The sequence below is a fragment of the Bubalus bubalis genome, chromosome 2 (assembly GCF_019923935.1).
Source record: "Bubalus bubalis isolate 160015118507 breed Murrah chromosome 2, NDDB_SH_1, whole genome shotgun sequence".
NCBI classification, from domain to species: Eukaryota; Metazoa; Chordata; class Mammalia; order Artiodactyla; family Bovidae; genus Bubalus; species Bubalus bubalis.
Genome location: NC_059158.1, coordinates 185476235 through 185496617, shown reverse-complemented (window position 1 = coordinate 185496617; position 20383 = coordinate 185476235). Strand labels below are relative to the sequence as shown.

Here is a 20383-nt window from a genome sequence, read left to right as displayed (position 1 = left end):
TGGGATCTCGGTTCCCCAACCGGGGATCGAACCCAGGCCCTCAACAGTGAGAGCACTGAATCCTAACCACTGGACCACCACGGAATTCCAAAATGCCCTTTAAAAAATAAAATGATAATGATGATAGTGTTTTTTTTTCATTGATTTACCCCAATAAAATTAAAAGTCTGCAACCTTATGGATCACCAACACATCCCAATATCTTTCTAGCTTCATCTTTAATATCTGCAAGTCTAAAACCACTGCTCTAAAACTGTGACTGATTTTTAGGGGAGGGAGGTTGGCCATTGCAGGATCTTAGCTCCCTGACCAGGGATTAAACGCAGGCCCCCTGCGGTGGAAGCACAGAGTCCGATTGACTGGAACCTAGGGAATTCCCAACGGTGACCGATTTTCAATAAAACGTCAGAACGTCTGTGTGTCTGTCTGTGTGTGTGCTACCACGCGCCCATGTCTCCCCCAGCAGCAGCCACCCTGTGAGGCCCGTCCGTGCGCCTCGCTCATTGTTACACTATCCTTCCAGAAGTGCGCGAGTTTCCTTTCTCCTTTAACGCTGGCTGCCCTGGATCTTCTCTGCCACACACAGGCTTTCCCCAGTTGTGAACAGGGGCTACTTCCCGCTGCAGTGCTTGGGCTTCTCACCCCAGGGCTTCTCCTGCTCTGGACCACGGGCTCTAGGCTTGCAGGCTTCGGTAATCGCAGCACACGGGCTTAGTTGCTCCCACATGGGGCATGGCAGTTCCCAGACCAGGGATCAAAGCCACGTTCACTGCCTTGGCAGGCGGGTTCCCCCCCACCGGCCCACCAGAGAAGTCCTACTGTTTGATTTTACACAGCTGCTCGAGAGGCCGAGCAGACCACCCCAGGAGTCCTACAGTCAGTGCTGGGCAGCAGGCGTACGGTGGACAACGACTTAGAACTCAGCGCCCACGTCACAGCAAGAACTAAAGGAAGACACCTAACAGGCTCCAAGCCCAAGAGGACAGCATTACTTCTGCATGCAATGTCAACCTCGAGGGAGAAGACACAACAAGGAGCTCTTCTATTTTCCATACAGAAGGCCTTCCTAGCTATTAAAGTTGCCCCCAAACGTCACTCCTCACCCACAGGGGTTCACAGATTTACGTGAACTGAAAAGGAGACTTATTCGCTGTTAGTCCAAGTGACCTCCGATTCCCTCCGTTAGAAGACATACCTCACCTGTGTTTTTCACATTGGATGTCACGGGTTCTTACAGTCTAGGCTCTGAGCGCCCACAGGTGACTTTCTAAGGCTGCATCTCAGAGCATCGAGCGCCCTCTGGCTTCCCAGGGGATGTGCTGGCTCCCGCGTGCCCCTGGCCCCGACGCTGACCACTCACCATCAGCTGGTCTGTCATCTCGACCACCTTGTCCACCGTGTGCAGCTCCCGGAGGGCCTGCTGGGCCCGGCTGCTACTCCCCACTGCGGACGCCTGCTGGAAGTTGGTCTGAATGGCATCCATGAGGAAACTGAGCATTTCTAACACGAGAGGAGCGAAGGAGAAATTGGCCTGAGAAAAATCCAAATACACAAGTGAAAAAAAAAGAAAAAGAACGGATCACACTCGTCATCATCTTGCCAGTAACAACCTACAGAACCCAGGACCCGGCTTCCTCACTTCAAGTGTGTGTTCCAGCCCTCACTTCACTCTGTCTGAGCGCTGGATTTGGTTCCAGTCAGCATGCGACTGGGTCACTAAACCAGGGGCCCCCTGCTGGTAAGCACTGCTTCCACACACCCACCGCGCACAGTGAGACGTCTAGAGCGCGTCCAGGCACGCACCCCTCGGGAGGCTGAGACGACCACCACCCAACGACCACCCGCCGCTTTCTGTGCCCTGTGCTGCAGATGAGGGGCCTGCACCAAGAAAGGCTGCCCCGGGGCATCACACAACTAAAACCCACCATCACACAAACCCTCCAAACACTCCTCGGCCACACACTCCCTATGAAGCAGTGGTGGACCACACACACGCCTGCTATTCACGTGCTGGACATCAGCAACCTTGGAGGACAAAACCACCACTGGTGTGGCGGGAAGGAGGGCGCCGCGCCAGGCTCCACGCTCTGCCCCCATGCTGTGCGCCGCCGGAGCCCACCCAGCTCTGCGGCTCCTCCACCAGGGCCCACCCGGTTCTGCAGCTCCTCCACCAGGGCCCACCTGGTTCTGCAGCTCCTCCCGGCAGCCCTCCACAGTGCGGCACAGGCTGCTCTTCTTGGGCTTCTCTTCGTCAGCAACCTTTCCGTCGCTGATGGTGACCTTGGCCTTGTCCGCCGGGGAGGTGCTGGTGTGGCGCACGAGACTCTCTGAAACCCTGGGTTCGGTCTGAAATGCTGACTCCTTCATGGTGGAGCCCATGCCACTGCTGGGAGTTCGCTTCACCAAAGCCTAGGGACAGAAATGTCAGAGGCCCCCAATTTCTTGTCACAAGCACAGATGAAATACTGCCTAAGATCTCAGAGGAAAAATGTGACTCAAAGCGGAGACTGGCTAACCGTTTAAAGAATATCCAAAAGCCTGAATTCTAATTTTTGTGGTATTCACCTAATAGCTAACACTTTACCCACTCATAACGACAGGTCTTAAAATTGGGGTAGGGGTAAGGTCTTCGAAAAAACTGCAAGATCTCTAAGGATACTGCAAGTTCCACTGTTCTAAGTGAAGTGTTTAGGCCATGACTATGCAACTGATCATTGACAGAATCAGAACTTGGTCCTTGACCCAGGACACCATGAGGGTGACGTGGGAAGTTCCCAGTTTGGCTTACACATCTGTATCCCTAACAAGTCACCCTTTAGAGCCAAAAGAATGTTCTAATCTCTCACCAAACAGCTGCCATCTTCTTTGGCTCCACAGTCACAGAAGAAGGATCCGTATTTGGCATAGGAAATCTCATGGTCCTTGTGGCACACCTTGGCACACACTGTGCACACGCCCACGCCATCGACCATTTTGCAAGTGTGGCAGTGGTACCTGGAAAGAGGAGCCAGGCAGTGAGTCCGGAAGTCCCCAACACCAACGGCCTGGAAGCCCCGCCAGAAAGGAAAAACTCCTCTTACCAATGCTGGTTCATGAATTCTTTCTGAGTGATGGTAAAAGTGCAGAGTTTATTGCAAAGGGAATCTTCATCCTTCAAAGATAATAAATTTTTTTTAATCAGAAATACATCCTTCCACACAGGCACCCACAAAAACACTCTATGGAAAATAAACCGCTGACTTCATAAATGACGAGTAGAAACCTATTCCAGTTGGAGAGAGCTTGCAGGCTATAAATGTGATGTAATTTCCAATTAGACCTTAAGATTTTGTGGCTAAGAAAAAAAATAAACCTTAGGCTTTCTCTACAACGCAGCTCACACCATCCCCCTGAAAAACTCGTCTCTGAAACTCCATTTTGGATGCAACGGCCAGTTGGAACTGCAGGACACGTGCCTCTAGATGGGAGAAGGCCCAGGCTTATTTAAGGGTCCTTCCTCTAGGAGGTAGAGTCCTACCACTTGTTCTGCAGGCCTGGAGAATCAGCCTGGCATTAATCATGAAAGCTATGAATAAGCAACAAGGACTGGGGAAAGTCCTGAAGCTCACAGGGGCTAAAAAAGAAGGCCAAAGGCCTGTTAACGTGAGCTCTGCCAGTGGTGGTCAGCCATGACTGCGGTGGTGACCTCACTTACTGAGTCCTCGGCCTGGGAGTCTTCCTCTTCCACTGCCAGCTCCTCCACCCAGTCAGAGTCCACCTCGATCGCCCGCTCTTCCCCATCCACGGACAGGTGACTCGGGCCTTGCCCGTTACTCTGGCTCAGGGCATTGGTGACATCAGCCAAGTAAGACATAATATGGCAGGTGCACTCTAGGACCATCACATGCTATAAAGAAGACCACCACACCATGAAAGGTCAGTTCTCCATATTCCATTATCATGCAAATTGTGTTTTCTCATGCTTTTCCCGATAAAGCTCAAGATCAAAGGAACAGCACAAAAAGCAGAGAAGAAAAATAACACGTTTTAATTATCTATTTCCTTAGCTCTTCGCACTACGACAGCAAGTGGCTGGTCAATAAACTGCACTGGGACTTCCCTGGGGGGCCAGCGGTCTACGATTCAGCACGTCCAATGCAAGGGACGCAGGTCTGACCTCTGGTCAGGGAACTAAGAGTCCATGTGCTGCATGGGGTGACCAAAAAATTTAAAAACTTTAAAAATTAAACTGTACTGAATCAGTATGATTCATCCCTTAAGCACAAAGACAACTCTGTAAAAAATCATAAAATAGGGCTTCCCTGGTGGTTCAGTGGTAAAGAATCCACCTGCCAACACAGCAGACATGGGTTTGATCCCTGATCCAGGAAGATCCCACAAGCCACGGGGCAATAAAGCCCATGGGCCACAACTACTGAGCCTGTGCTCTAGAGCCTGGGAGCTGCAGTTACTGAAGCCCTCGAGCCCTGGGGCCCAGGTTCCACAACAAGAGAGGCCAACGATACTAGAGAGCAGTCCCTGCTTGCAGTAACTAGAGAAAGCCCAAGCAGCAACAAGGACCCAGCACAGCTAAATAAATAAATATGTATTTTTTAAAAAATCTTAGAAAATGAAGTACAATGTAAACCAGGAAAATAAAGTTGAGATAGACAGAAAAATCACTCAAGAAAAAACTAGATTGATACAGAGAACAGAGTGGTGGTACCAGAGGCAGGGGGTAGGAGGGTGATTCAGTGAAGTGGGTGATGTGAGTCAAAAGATACAAACTTCCAGTTATAAAATAAGTAAGCCATGGAGATGAAATGTCAAGCATGGTGACCAGAGTTAATACTAATGTATGCACATCTGAAAGTCGCCAAGAGAGTAGGTCTTAAAAGTCCTCATTACAAGAAAAAAAATTTAACTACGTATGGTGATGGATATTAACTAGACTGTGATCATTTTGCAATATATACAAACCTGAAACTAATATCTATGTCAATTATACCTCAAGAAAAAAGATAAAAAGATTATATTAAAGTATGAGTAACCTCTCATTGGCTTTTTTCCCTGCCATAATCATTTTTTTAACCATTAGTGAAAAACATTTAAATTAGCCACAGTGACAGGCTCGCAGGTTGGGTAGAGGCAGAAAATGTTCAAATGCAAGATTTCTGCCAGTTGCCACCCTTTTTCTCAGCACAGTGGCCTGAACCTCCAGATAACGTAAACGATTCTAGCATCTGGACTGGCGCTGAGGAGGTAAACGGTAACCCGTGTCTGACACTCAGAGCACACAATCCCAATGCAGGAGCAGCGGACAATTTCCCAGAGAATACCAATATCTAAACACAGCAGTAATTCACTGTTTTCAGAAGGATTCTGCTGGATGTCTGTTTAGCAGAACACTTCCTCCAGATCACTCCTTGCCCCAGGAAGAGGCCTGCGGGCACGCACCTGCGATGGCACACTCCGAGGTCTTGAGAGCCCAGGCCTTCCCGTCTGCAGGCGCCGGGGCAGAGACCAACAGGACGGGCGCCCCTCCAACCGGCCACACAGACAGGAGCCAGCGCTCCCTGGCCGCTGTCACCCCTCCCTCTCCTTACCTTTCCATGCATTACATTGGCATTCAGTTTTTCAACCACATTCTTCTGTGACAGATACTTCTTGCTGCCAAATAAAAAAGGGGGGGGATGGGACACAAAATCATCTAAGGAACCAAAGAAGGGAAGCATTTCCATGTCTCCTGCATCAATTTGTAGACAAAGTGAACTAAAGGCATTCTTTGGAAATCATGTGAGTCATCAGCGATCAGGGGGTTCTGTTCCTATCAGAGATAGTTGGTACACTTTCCCAAGACTTGTCCTAGGAATAATGAACAAGAAACCCTACTAATAAAAGAGTAGAGATTAAATCCAAACTGAACTTGAACTGATTGAATCTACAGTGAATAATCCCCAATAAAAAGATAGAGCTTCAAGTTTCTTTTAAACTTACTCTGAGCTACAAAAAAATAGCCTGCAATTAATTATCCGCCTTAAGAGCAATGGTGTAAACTACAGATGCGATCCTCCCATTTCATCCTCTTACCATCTACTCAGCCAGTCCACAGCAGCATTATGAAGCTGAAGATGGCCAGCGCCTTGGCCTGCACCAGCCAGGGTAGCCATGACAACCATGAGTTCAGGGAAACCGGTCCCATCGCCGTTGGCCAGCATCTCTGTTGCCATGGGGATCAAGGTGCCCAAAAGCACAGCACACACACCTTCCCCAACTTGACTGGTAGACAAGAAACATCACACTGGTAAATATTCAGTAAGAATCAGCAGTATTAAATTTGTAAGAATTTAGAATTTCTAAGAGGCCTTTAAAATTAAACATTAAATGCAGGACCATACACACTAAGCCAAGCTGTGCACTTGGACCACTAGACCATAAAACAACCACACGTGTTACAACTGACAGACGGAGCCACTGCAAAAGTTTTTTCAGGGGAAACATCAAGGAGATATGCTAGATTCCTTAAGTCTGTTGAGAGGGAGCTACGGGATCGCTGCAAATGCTTCAGGACTGAGGCTGAAGGAAACACAGCTGCAAACGCTCTTGCCCTGTTGCTGGGGCTGTCGGAACGCGTGATATGAACACAGGTGCTCTACCTGTTTTCCCGAACAATGTAGGTGGTCAGCAACTGCAGCAGCTGCCTGTTCTCTTGGATCACGTCCAGCTGATCGGAATCTTTGGGGGGCGATGCAGTCATGCGGGTGAGCCATGCCTGGAGACGCGCAGGCTCCACGCAAGCCAGCTGGGCCAGGGAGCCGCAGAGATGCAGGAGGCTCGGGTTAGGGCTCTTCTCAGCTGGGGACAGAGCGAGAGGCGACGGTCAGTGAAGGGGGGGGGGTGGAGGGAATAGGCCCAGACCATGAGCCAGGGAAAGGGGAAAGGCTCCAAGCAAGCCTTCGACTTCCTTCCAAACTTTCTCTGAGGAATTCTCTCCACTTGTTAGCATTCTTCTGCTGTAGTTACACTCATGCAGAAGATAGGCACAGTCATTAGCTGGACAACAAAGTTCCCCTAAGAAGATTATTAAAAGCTGTCACTCACTCAGCTGGAAGAGTTTGGTGAAGAATTTCAAAACTCGGTTACAGAATTTAGCAGAGAGGTTCTCATTGGCTGTTGCCATCATGATCTGCACGAGTTCTCCACTGAAAGGCAGGAGGGGAAAAAAATGAAAGAATCATGTTAAGTGTCACATAAAAAGCGAACTTTTCTATTTCCTCACAATCTCATCCCCTCTAGAACTGATCACCTGTGAGTCAACAATGCCAGTGAATCAAAAACAACCCCCTTCACCAATAACTTCAAGGTGCCAGCAGTTAACCAGTCCTCCCGGAAGTACAAACATCAAAGCAAGCTTTTGTATTTCCTGGGAGAACAACCAGGTCAACACAGTCCTTGCTTCTAGAAGGCATTCAGAAACCTGCACTGAGGAGAACACAACACAGCTCACCTGTCAGAGAAAAAGTCCTCCATAGCTTTCCGAGCCTGGCTGCTTTCCAGTTGCTTTTCCAAATACTGGAGACATTCCTCTAAGATGGATTCATCGAGTCCACTGAAAATCCAAAAGAAAAATCAACTATAGAAACAAGGGCTGTTTCGATGTCCTAATCCTTTAACAATTCAGAAGTCTACGGCTTTCCCTGGTGGCTCAGTGATAAAGAACCCGCCTGCCAATGCAGGGGACACGGGTTCAATCCCTGGTCCGGGAAGACCCCACCTGCCATGGGACAACTCAGCCCATGTGCAACAACCACTGAGCTTGTGCTCAGGAGCCTGGCATGTGCGACTCCTAAGCCCACAGGCCGCAAGTGCTGAAGCCCGAGGACCCTGGATCCTGTGCCCCCAACAGGAGAAGTCACCACAAGGAGAGAGCAGCCCCCACTCCCCACAACCAGAGAAAGTCCACGAAGTGACAAAGACCCAGCAAAGCCGAAAATAAAGTTTTAAAATATATTTTTAAAAACCCAATTTTAAACTATTAAAAAAAAATCCTAAGTCTATTTACGGCTACACCTTGAGGGCAATATTTAGTTTTGTTTTGTCAAAGCTTGGCATAAACCCTGGCATACAGTTCAGTTCAGTTGCTCAGTCGTGTCCGACTCTTTGTGACCCCATGAACCGCAGCATGCCAGGCCTCCCTGTCCATCACCAATTCCCGGAGTTCACTCAAACTCAGGTCCATCGAGTCGGTGATGCCACCCAGCCATCTCATCCTCTGTCGTCCCCTTCTCCTCCTGCCCCCAATCCCTCCCAGCATCAGGGTCTTTTCCAATGAGTCAACTCTTCACATGAGGTGGCCAAAGTACTGGAGTTTCAGCTTTAGCATCATTCCTTCCAAAGAAATCCCAGGACTGATCTCCTTCAGAATGGACTGGTTGGATCTCCTTGCAGTCCAAGGGACTCTCAAGAGTCTTCTCCAACACCACAGTTCAAAAGCATCAATTCTTCGGCGCTCAGCCTTCTTCACAGTCCAACTCTCACATCCATATGTGACCACAGGAAAAACCATAGCCTTGACTAGACGGACCTTTGTTGACAAAGTAATGTCTTTTGAATATGCTTTTGAATATGCTATCTAGGCTGGTCATAACTTTCCTTCCAAGGAGTAAGCATACAGCAGGTGCTAAATAAATGAGGAATTAAAACTGCAATAAAACAAAAAATTCCTAAAATCTAAGATGAGTGACGCAGTCAGTAGCTAAGAGTTCAAAGAAGCAGAGCTGTTATCTCAAACTATCAGGAAGAGGAGGGAAAGGAGGGCGGGACTGGAGGGGGAGAGAGGGCATAACGGAAGCGTGACGTGCAGCCATGCCACGTCACTCTTCTCCGTGAGTCCATGGGCTGCGGTCCGCCGGGCTCCTCTGTCCAGGGGATTCTCCAGGCAAGAGCACTGGAGTGGGTTGCCATGTCCTCCTCCAGGGGATCTTCCTGACCCAGAGATCGAACCCATGTCTCCCACCTTGGCAGGCGGGGAGGGGTGACAAAAGAGAAGTGGGGAGAGAGGAAAAAAAACCAGTCCCTCACGAAAACCTGGACTGCTGGACAAGAAGAAGGCAGGAAATCACAATACCTGGAACCCTTCATCTTTATAGTTCTCAGTAGGATAAAACTAACTTACTCAACTGCTCTTTTAAGACTCGCCTACATCAACATGGCCTACACCAGCATGGTCAAACAACACAATGAGATCACCTTTACGCCACAGAACATCTATCTCACACGCACAGTCACAAAGATGTTAGAAACTGTATCAAGCTCCTTTGCAGACAGTACCACATCTAGTACAGCACGCTCATTCCTAAGAATGAATCACAGAAGAGGATTCCAAATAAGTCTTCCTATGTGTCCTCAAGAATGCAAAATGCACACAAGCACAGAAGTTTCTGTTAAAAAGCACAACCAGGGACTTCAGTGGTGGCCCAGGGGTTAAGGATGCACCTGCCAATGCAGGGGACACGAGCTCAATCCCTGGTCTGGGAACTAAGATCCCACATCCCTTGGGCCAACTAAGCCTGAGAGACGCAGCTACTGAAATCCCCGTGCCCTAGAGCCCGTGCTCCACAATGAGAAGTCACTGCGACAGAAGTCCTCACACCAAAGCCCGTGTGCAACAGCGAAGACCCAATGCAACCAGCAGAACCAGAATTAAATTTTTTAAAAAGGCACAATCGTAGGCTGTTAATGAATGAGAGAGAAGCAAGTGCTGGTGTATCTCACTGAGAGCAGCAGGCGGTCACAGGAAGCGGACGCTGCTCCCCAGGCAGGCTCACCTATTGGGATCCGCGTGGTTGGCCAGAATGTTGTAGCAGCCGGTGATGAGCTTCTCATACACACGAGCCAAGAACTCATCAGACTCCGCGGGGCCCAGGACGCGCTCCAGGGAGTTGCTACTGATCTCAGCCACACTCTCAGTGCTCGACTCCAGAAGAAGGGGGAGCAGTGTCCGGATTACCTGTGGTGGGTTCATCTCATCGGACCAACTTCAGTAAAGAAAACAGAATCAAATCAGTGAATATACTCCTCTGAACAGCTTCAAGGGGAGGAGAGGGCAAGCCAATCATTTATTGAGAAGGGCTTTTTTCCTTGGACAGTTGTTTTTTAAACAGGCACAGTCATGCAACTTCATGGTCTCCTTTCTCATCACTGTATCAGAAGTTAAAATCATTTCCAATTGAAAAATCAACTTATTAAAATGTTAAATTAATTACATAAGATGTATTCTGTAATATTCAGAAAAGAAAATTTACTGCAACCTGAGCTAGTAACCCTCTAAGACAACCTTTCTAGAACTGGCAAGAATCTGGATCACTTTTAAGGCAATGAGATACAGGACTTTACTCGTGATCTATGTACAGGAAGCCTGCCCTAGTCCCCACGCTGGCAGTATCTAAGTTCCACAATGAACCCGGAGAAGCATGACTTCAAATACGTCATCGTCATCTGGAAGCTTAAACCCAGAGCACCTCCACGTCACGATATGATTTAAAGCCAGCGTGCTTTTTCTGAAACACACTACAAATAAAGAGGGGGAGGTCCTCTGGAGCCCTCCACATCTACGTTCAAAACCCTTCCAGGGAGACACCACACTCTGCAGCCCAGGCGCTCTGCTGCAGAAGCAGGCACCGGCAGCGCTATCCCGCAGTTACTGTAACCCGCACCATCTTCCCGCGGCTATGACAGAGCACGGGCCTGGAGAGCACGCAGGGCTACGCAGCTGGTACTCACACGATGAGGTCTCCAGTCAGCCTGACCAGGGAGAGGAGGGTGTGCTTCAGGGACGCAGCCAGGGGCAGACTCTGGCCACAGAGCGTCCCCAGGTGGGCAGCCTGCACAGCACTGATGTAGCTCTCGGAAGGGACGGTGTCATTGGCGAAAGCGTTGCGCTGCAAGGAGGCAAAGCAGACATGAATGGAGAGAGCACCCGTCTCCAGATGCTTACACAAGCAAAGAGAAAATCCAAGACCCCACTGGGGTTCATAGACTAGGACTCTATTCAGTATACACTGAGTCACCCCGGGAAGGAGAGTGGAGTGGAGTGAAGGAAGCAGTTAGCAAATTTTAGTTAGTACAAGTTGAGTTAAAATTTTAAACCATCGGCGGCTCAGCGGTTTAGGGTCCGCCTCGCGGCGCGGCGCACACTGGTTCGACCCCTGGTCCAGAAGGAGCCCACACGCCCGGGAGCAACTCGCCCATGTGCTGCCACTACTGAGCCTGTGCTCGAGAGCCCGGGAGCCCCAACTCCTGAGGCCTGCGTGCCCTAGAGCCCGAGCTCCATCAGAGAAGTGACCGCAATGAGGAGCCTGTGCTCGAGAGCCCGGGAGCCCCAACTCCTGAGGCCCGCGTGCCCTAGAGCCCGAGCTCCATCAGAGAAGTGACCGCAATGAGGAGCCTGCACGCCGCAACAAAGGGCTGTCCCCCTCGCTGCAGCTAGAGGGAAGCCCACACAGCAAGGAGCAGCCGGCACGGCCACAAGGAGATAAGATCTTTTAAACAGAAAAGTTAAAGTTGAGCTAAAATTTAGTTACTACAAAGTTAAGACACCCAATACCACTTTTCAAATAATTAGGATATATTAAATATTAAAACTATGCTTGTTTGCCTCTAATAACTGGAAAGATCAGGATCTCACAATGCATCTGGTTCCCCATTACAAATATCTTAATTATCCTTGCACTACAGCTCCGGGTGATGTAAATAGAGGTCACAATTACAAAGCAAGGATAATAAGATTATAACACTTGTTTTTCCAAAGAACTGTAATAAGACAATAATCTGTTAACAGAGGTTAACCTGAGGACAGCACATGGGAAGATCAAGGGAACTGACAGAAGACACAACAGTCTTCTGAAAGCCTAGAGAACTTAAATGCTACCCCATAAAATGATGACAGAAGGAGAAGGTTCTTGACATATAACCTAAAAGGGAAAGGAAACAGTTAACATTTACTGACAATTCATGTGCCAGAGAATGTGCTAGGCACTTTACATTTAATATCCTTGATCTTCACCTCCCAGTATTTAACAGATGAAGAACCTGAAGGTCCTAGCAGTTGACCCTCGAATACCACAGGGGTTGGGGTGTTGACCGTCCATGCAGTCGAAAATCCATGTATAACATTACAATCAGCCCTCCATACGTGCAGTTCCACATCCGTGGATTCAACCAACCACAGATTATTTAGTACTGCAGCCCAGACTTAGTGAAGACAATAGTGTGTAAACGGGCACACGCCGTTCCCAGCCCTGTACTGCTCAAGACTCCACTGTAATAAACTGGTTATCCTGTAACATAGTAACATACTTCTTATTCTTGGCAAAATGATCACGAGTGCCATTTGGGTAATTCAAGGACTTGACTATGGGTTCAGCCACAGCAAATACCACTGCAGCAGGTTAAGATCTCTTGGCAGCCAGTTTAAGCCTAAAGAATAAGAACAGAACACAGAAACCAAACAGGGCTCCACAGTTCTACTCCCGGGCAGATGGACACTCACCCAGGACCCAATGTTGGGAAACTCGTTGGTGCTGATGTTGTTCCAGGATTCACACACCGTCTGAACTGATGATGGCAGATTCTGAACCAGCGTTGGACCTGGAGGCAACAGAAAGGACAAGGAATCACCACAAGAAAGAGAGAGAGAGAGAACACACAGCATTTTAAAAGCCAACCCCAATGCAGAGAGAAACACACTACAGCCCAGGTTGTCAAAGTAATTAGTAAGAGAGCTTAGAAGCATATTTAAATAGCAGCACCATGTCCAAGAAACTACTAACTGCTTAACAACTAACAATCTCAATTATAAGACTTTCACTCCCCATCATATTCACTTTCTAACTTTTCGAGTAAAGAAGACAACTGAATACAAGATGCAAAGTGACAGCAAGTCACTGCAAGTCACTATTCAACATCTAGACCCTCTACGGACAGGTAGCACTTCCATCTCTTTTCTCCGAAACAGATCTTAAGGGCAGGGAACATTAATGCACATCAAGAACAGTAGTCAATGAAGTAATGAAATTAAATTTCTAAAAGTGAGACTATCTGAACATTAAAAGGGTACTTAAACCGTGAAATACAGGAATATACAAATGCCTGTACATTTTAAAGGATAACTATTGCACTTAACGCCAATCCTGCTCAAGTCCTTCTGCTTTCCCATCCCAAATTTCTACCAGACCATTCCTAACACAAGGAAGAAGTTTTCCCAAGCGCGAAGCAGTAGCTCAATAGTCTTCCTAATCTCTATAAATGGAAAGGAGAACAAAGATCTTTGCAACAGTCAAAGAGCTTAACGCCTTGGAACCAACTGATCTTGGCTTGGATTCCAGCTCTGCCCCTTGCAAAATGTAGGATATGGGCAAATAACCTAAGTCTCAGTTTCCTAATGAGAATGGAGGATGATAATAAAACTTACCTCATAGGATTATTGCAAAGATCAAAACAGATAAACCTATGTCAGTGCTCGACACACAGGAAGATCCCAATAAATGGTAAATGTAGAAACAGGTGGCACGGGAGAGAACAGCACTACTAGCCACAGCGGTCTGCAGTCTTGTTCAGAAGCACGTCCACTCACCCAGAGTGTTCGCCTTGCACCTACTGGAGCCAATAGCCAAAACAGCAGCAAAGCCGTGCAGTTTCTCCTGGGGAGGCTTTTCAGTGGATCCCTCCTCATTAAAGTTCTGTAGCAAATAGGCTCTGGAGGAAAAAAGAAGGAACTATGTCAAAGCTGAAGGAACCTAGTGACATTCTGGTTAGGAAAAAAAAAGCAACCCCAGACAAATGGAAGACCTGCAGCTCCGTTTCCTGATCCTCTAAGTGCAGCTGCCAGTGCCTGCCCCTTTGGGTCTCCTAAGAATGCCAATGCTAATTACTTCCCAAAGAACATGCCATCCTTGGAAATGCGCACAAAACATTATCTACCCTACTTGTCCTGGCCTCAGGCACTGTACATATCACAGGCTCTGAGAAGTATTATTTTTTCTTTAAAAAACAAACAAACAAACAACACTTCCCAAAGTTATCTGCCCAGGAATGCGTAATATCAGCAATGGGCCAAGTACAGCCTAGACACTCTCAGAGGGCAGTGACTCACAGCGTTGCTAATCGCTGGACCCACCGTGCCCGAAAACCTAACTGGCCCACAGCGCGCACTCATGGTTGCTACTCAGGTTTACTGCTCACATCGTCCAAAAGTTTTGCCTCAAGCAACAGTCTTCTGTCTACTGCAAGGCATTCACACTAAAAGACACGTTAACTTTTACAATGATCCAAGTCCCTTTCAGCAACAACGTCCCATAAAACAGGAACTGAAGAGTGAAATCCTACAGGGACCAGACAAGTAAACGAGCGAAAAGGGGCCAGGTCAGAACAGCAAAGGAGAAGGAGCCAGTCCTTAGCAGCGCTGTGCTCCGTCACATGGGAAGACAGGCACAGTTTTTCCAGTCCTTCCAATGGAAGAAAAGCCAGACATCTTGTGAATGGTGAATAAACTACCAATTTTTATGCACTGAAAGTGAATTCTAAAATATTTAAACACTATGCAAAATAAACAAAGGAAGTCTACAGGGTGTGCAATTTGCAATGTTTATTATAGAAGGACTGGGTTTCAAAATACTCTCTAACTCATTAAGAAAAGGTTTTTCTCAGGATTTCAAAGTCCCTGGTGGTCTAGTGGTTAAGAATCTGCCTGGCAATGCAAGAGACGAGGGTTTGATCCCTAGTCGGGGAACTAAGACCCCACATGGCAAAGGGCAACTGAGCCCTGCACCACAACCAGAGAGCCCATACGCTGCAAGTAAGGAGCCCGCAGGCCGCAACAAAAGACCCCCCATGACAGAGGACGACCCCAAGGGCTGCAACTAAGACCCGACCCAGCCAAACAGATAAATAAGTAAGAAAATGTCTTCTCTGCCTATGTCCCATGAGGTTTAAAGAGCTTCACCTCAGTGAATAACAGGAAATATAGTGTTTGGAAAAACTGCATTACCTCTCTGCACCATACAAGAAAAATGCTAGAAAATATTTACACAGGGAAGTAAACCACCCAAGCATTTACTTTCCCCATCTCCGACATCTCTGGGCAGACGGCCTGCCCACCTGGTGAAAGAGGCGTAGGTGTCAATGAGCTGCAGCGTGGCGGGCAGCAGGTTCTTGGTGACCTCAGAGGACTTCTGCGGGTCGGTCTCGGCGGCCACCTTAGAGAAGTGCTCGTCCAGAGAGACCTGGACCTTGGAGACAGCAGCGTCCAGGGTGTAGATGGACTGCAGGCTGGGAATTTCGTGCAGCTGCAAGATGGTGGTACAGTCGATGCTACAGAAGGACGAGATCTTTAAAAGACACCCAAGATCTTAGTTAGTTGTGGCAAAAAAAAAACCCCACAGCATAGGCCAAGTTCTGTCGTTACGGACCCCAAACTCACATACCTGTCGGGCAAAGTACTCCTCTACAATGTCAACGTCATATTTCACGGAGCTGCACTTGCTGGATGCCAGTTCTAGGAGAGAACCAGCATGTTCAGCCTTCATTCCCTGTTTGATAAGGTGGTCCTATTTACAGCAAGAAAAAAGTGTTCAGGAGAGCAAAACAGGCAGGGTCTGAGGCATCCCCCTCAGCCTTAAACTTAAATTAAGTTTCCCGAATTAGAGCCTGCCGACTGACCACCCCGCAGCAGCAGGCTCAGCGGCACCTTTATCCAGTCGACATAGGAGTTGACGCGGAGGCGGGACGACCAGCGCAGGGTGTGCAGGATGTCACGCTCACTCATCTCTGGCGAGTTCATGGCCAGCTGGTTCATGTAAGTTTTCGATGGTGGCAAAACGCCCAGGAGCCTCCACAGCGTCAGGAAGCAATACTGCCGGGCGCAGGCTTCCTGTAGGGAGCAACGCAGCAGCTTCGAGGCAGGAGCTTCCGCACCGCCGCAAGATCTCCCGTGGGCGGGGGAGCCTGCTAGGCTGCAGCCCACGGGGTTGCAAAGATGCGGACACGACTAAGCGACTGCACTCTTTCAACATCTCCCTAACAATAAAAACTGATCCAAATATCAATATAATTTTTAAAGCAGAACAGGGTGCAGTCCCAATTGTCAACTGAGATTTGGCGCTTAAGTCAGCTCACTGGGTCTTCCCAGGGAATACACCCCAAGCAGAAAATGGTAAAACACACCTTTTACATACATATAAAATCTGTCCCACATTCTGTACATTTCACAGGCCAAGAAAGCAATTCTGAGTCCCTGGCTCCCCAGTAATTTACCAAGTGACTGAAAGAGAGCAAGACACTGCCTTCAGCAGGCCCTTTCTGTGGTCTTAACTGCTGTTATGAACCCTACAGGTACGAGACATATTCATGGGGCCACAGAAAAAGCTCAGGTGTGTGGCTTCCAATATCATATATCAACCAGCACTCAGGAGGTACATCAGGAGATAAGAACTGAGGTGACCCTTCCTCTCAGTCACATTCCTCTCAATGTTAACCAAAAAGAAAAGCCAAAAAGGCTGACTAGATCCCAGAGGGAAATTCCTGGTAGACTGCTCCCCAATAGTCAGACACATGCCCAGCTCTTCATAATTAGCCCAGGTTGCCATGGTCTTACCAGGGCTGTTACATTCTTGTTTTCCTTCCTCCTGACTGTATCAAGCTGGGACCCAGCTGCCAGCAGGGACGTCAATGCAGTGTACAGCTCATCATACTTGACGAGCTTGGAGAAGAGGACATCGCAGGCCTAATATCAAGACAGACAATCGTTTTCTCTTATTTTGTGAAATATTTTTTCCCCTACCCATACACTACCACTTAACCTCAGGATTGACAAACAGCTCATTCCAAACAGTTATTAATGTCTCACTGCAGCTCGAGTCCCCCTCATGGACCAACGCAGCTTATGGATTATATTGTGAGCACACAAGCGCAGGCATTAGAGTGAAACAACTATTCTGTCCATTAAAATAGCTGCCTGTGAAAACGCTAACACAGACAGCTTTAGAAATAATCTGTCAGAGATGTCAACTGCCAGGAAGGACATCCCCTACTGCCAAATTGGAGCCCAGCAAATAAATCTCAAGATAACATTTTCCTTTTAGAAAAAGCTCAAATCCTAATACAGACTAAATTCACTCCTTACAGAAAGTTACATCATTCCCTTTCCTCCTGATAGCCTGATTTTGATGGACACCACCTAACCCACATGCAAAATGGGATTTTTAAATTCTGGGTACCACAGAATCAAGTCGGTTCAAATCATCCTCTGAGGCTTCTGGGGACAGGACACAGTAGAATCTGGGTTGCGGGACGGCATCTGAAAAGCAATGTGCTTACTGAAAGAACGGTTCCACTCTTAAGTCAAACAAGTACGAAAAGTAAAAAGACACTTTGGACCAGGGTTTCCCACGCTTGGCATGACCCACTGCCACTATGGGCCAGAGGACTCTCTGCTGAGGGGAACTACCCTCTGCACAGCACAACGCCGAGCGCCATCCCCCGATGGCCAGCAGCGGCCTCCCAGCTGTGACAACCAAATATGTCTCCCCCAGTTGACAACTTCTGTTCCAGGAGTTAACTTCTGTTCTATGATCATCACATGAATCGACAGAACTATCATGAGACTGGTAGTCTTAAATGCTGACTCCCCCATATCAAAGGGGCCAACCACTAAGAGATACCAGTGATGATAAACTCAGTTAGGGCTTGATGAACATGTCCACCAAATACACTTTAAATTAAACACCCTCAGATGAAAGCAAACACGTGCAACGCACATAAGAGGAGCCTTATCAAAAGCATGGACCACTGCCATGTGTGAAACACTGGGGAGAAACCACAGCTCCCGCTGTCTGAAGACCATGACCCAAAGAAACCAGCCTCTCGGTGAGAACCATGTCCCTAAGAGAAATTTAAACTCAATCACCCAGAGTGGCAAGAATATACATACTGCACACTAGGAGCAGAGGATTCCAACTCCTCACATCTCAGATGTTTTTTGCTTTTTAAAAAACGTCGGATATGTGAGGGTCTGTTTCCACCAAGAGTTTTGAATCCATAGGCATCTGAGACTATACCAATGGCCAAAAGTTCTCAAGGATGCCCCAAGCTCCAAATTCAGCCCCTCCCATGAGAATCAGGGAGTTTCTTATCGACACTCTTCTTTCTGACCTGATGAAAAATGCTTAGACCAGTTTTCTTCTACTTCTTTGAACCCATGATAGAGAGGGGTGGTCGTCCGGCGGCTGCTGCTGTCCTGGGATCCACTTGCCCACCCAAAAGGAGGACTAAGCAGGTTATGCTGCACCTTTTAAAACACAAAGATTCAAATTAAGAAAGAGACACAGTCAACATTCTGCTTCTCACTCCAGGCATGATATCAGATTGACACAGCAAAGTCTGGGAAACTTAACCAAAATAAAATTTTAGATTTTTCTGTGACTTCTTTTGGGAAGCACCTTTTTGCCAGAGTATAAAGGGAACAGTGTGTAATGAAGCACGGTCAGAAACTCTGCCGGCAACAACCCTTAAACGGCCTCCCGTTCTCATTTTGGTTCCCTGAAACAAAGCAATGTACTAATCATCAAATGTGCTGCTCGGCCATCACTGAACCACTAGTAAACCAACTGAGGCCCGACACGCACAGCGCTGCGCGCGACACACACACAGTGGGGCGCGACACACACACAGTGGGGCCCGACACGCACAGCGCTGCGCGCGACACACACACAGTGGGGCAGCTCGAAGAAGGACACCTGTGAACAGAGCCTATGATCCAATTTCAACAAACGCAACCAATGAAATAAATGCATGTGTATCGCTTCTGGCTGAACATAAAGTGTTTAGAGAGACAAAGTCCCAGGCGTCCTCCTCAGGGTACTTAAACACACCACAATTGACACCCGAAACCTCAAGTGAACAGGTCACTTTGGTTTGGGACATGATAATTTGAGAATAACAAAGATCTCAGGAACAGCTGTAAAGCAAAAAGAACGTGTTCCTCTGTACCTGCTCAAATAGATATATGGGGGCTTTGGAGTACTGATGAAGCAGATAATCAAAGATCAGAAGCAGGCGGGCCAGGATGAGAGGCACAGAGCGCATCTGGGCGTCCATGCTGGCACTTAGCTCCTGGATGATCTGCACTAAGAGCGTCAGGATGTCCCGCCGGCCTTTCTCAGAGAAGTTGTGGAAGATGAGGAGCAGCAGCTGCAAGTGCTCCACGTTCAAATCCTCCGTCTCAGCAGGCACCACCCCTTGCAGGGCATTCTGCTTCATGGTCGACAAAAACCTACCACAGAGGAGAGGAGAATATGTCTGGTGGGGAAAAGTCAGAACACCCCCCAAAAGTTACAGTGTCCAGTGCCAGAAAAGGCAGATTTCTTAGACCCAGGCATGAAGAGAACAAATTAAGGGAGACAAGAAGCTACATGTAATGAGAAGATAAAAATTAAATCTTGGCTACAAAAAAGCTAGATTTGGCCACAAAAGCATTTTCAACAACCCTTCAACAACATTAACTGTGGCCACAGCAGTGTTAACTCCCACGCTGCCATTTCTGACAATGAAAAAGAACTACAAGCTCTCCAAAAGGCGGCTTTTTTTTTTCTTTAATTAATAAATCCGGGTAGACAGAAACAATTCAACTACCTTTTTCTCTGTCATCTGATTCTACAGATTAATTCTCATTTTGAGAATTCATACTACAGGTTAAAAATCACAACATGGTAATAGTTGAAAATAACTCAATGCATTAAAAAGCAACACATAATTTACACTATTTAGAGAACTTGTGAGAAAACCTTTCATGCAAAAAAGGAATAAATGTGCCAGCTATTTTCCCTGCCTTTGGCCATCAGGAGAGAGGCTTGTATTCTAATAAGGGTCTCCCTCACCACTTCCCTACCCTCCACCTTCTGGCCTTCTTGCAAGATTCCACCAGGAAAAATAGAGTGCATGTCTGGCATTCACGGGGGTTTATGATTTCTCAAATCCATCAGTAGAGCTATTTGATCATGGACTGGGAAAGAGGAAAACAAAGCCTTTTAGGAAAACTAACTGCTTTGAAGACTCCCAACCATGTAAACAAAAATGGCAAATACAGGTCCATCTAAAGAGGATTTAGATGATTAATCTGAGCTTCCCCCAAGTAAAAATGTTCTTTAAAAGTTGTCCAAAAAAGACTGCAAGTCACTCTAAGTGGTTTTGCGTCGAAAGCAAAATAACCAAGACAGAGTTGGCGTCCCCGCTCCCTCTCTTTCAAAAAAACCAGATCAGGATGAAACTGGTTTATGTTCCAGATTCAGGTTCTTTCTCATAACTGCAATCAAATCCTCCATGTGCTAAAGGGAAGATTCTGTTTCCAGAC

At 47.6% G+C, this 20383-nt stretch overlaps 1 protein-coding gene across 5 annotated transcripts in view; it reads right to left on the bottom strand.

Annotated features, from left to right (window-relative positions):
* UBR4 (ubiquitin protein ligase E3 component n-recognin 4) overlaps positions 1 to 20383 on the bottom strand; it is a 137823-nt gene that overhangs the window by 81486 nt on the left and 35954 nt on the right. For all 5 annotated transcript variants that reach the window (XM_025278842.3, XM_025278845.3, XM_025278844.3 and 2 more), the window contains exons 19-39: positions 19024 to 19306; positions 18187 to 18322; positions 17253 to 17332; positions 16631 to 16759; positions 15725 to 15907; positions 15462 to 15584; positions 15136 to 15365; positions 13613 to 13734; positions 12530 to 12627; positions 10762 to 10919; positions 9807 to 10016; positions 7487 to 7588; positions 7081 to 7181; positions 6636 to 6834; positions 6070 to 6258; positions 5586 to 5649; positions 3695 to 3886; positions 3081 to 3151; positions 2847 to 2994; positions 2182 to 2409; positions 1361 to 1531 (exon numbers count right to left, since the gene is read on the bottom strand). In XM_025278842.3, coding sequence (XP_025134627.3) covers positions 1361 to 1531; positions 2182 to 2409; positions 2847 to 2994; positions 3081 to 3151; positions 3695 to 3886; positions 5586 to 5649; positions 6070 to 6258; positions 6636 to 6834; positions 7081 to 7181; positions 7487 to 7588; positions 9807 to 10016; positions 10762 to 10919; positions 12530 to 12627; positions 13613 to 13734; positions 15136 to 15365; positions 15462 to 15584; positions 15725 to 15907; positions 16631 to 16759; positions 17253 to 17332; positions 18187 to 18322; positions 19024 to 19306 — 3217 coding nt within the window. The remainder of the gene's footprint in view (positions 1 to 1360; positions 1532 to 2181; positions 2410 to 2846; positions 2995 to 3080; positions 3152 to 3694; positions 3887 to 5585; positions 5650 to 6069; positions 6259 to 6635; positions 6835 to 7080; positions 7182 to 7486; positions 7589 to 9806; positions 10017 to 10761; positions 10920 to 12529; positions 12628 to 13612; positions 13735 to 15135; positions 15366 to 15461; positions 15585 to 15724; positions 15908 to 16630; positions 16760 to 17252; positions 17333 to 18186; positions 18323 to 19023; positions 19307 to 20383) is intronic.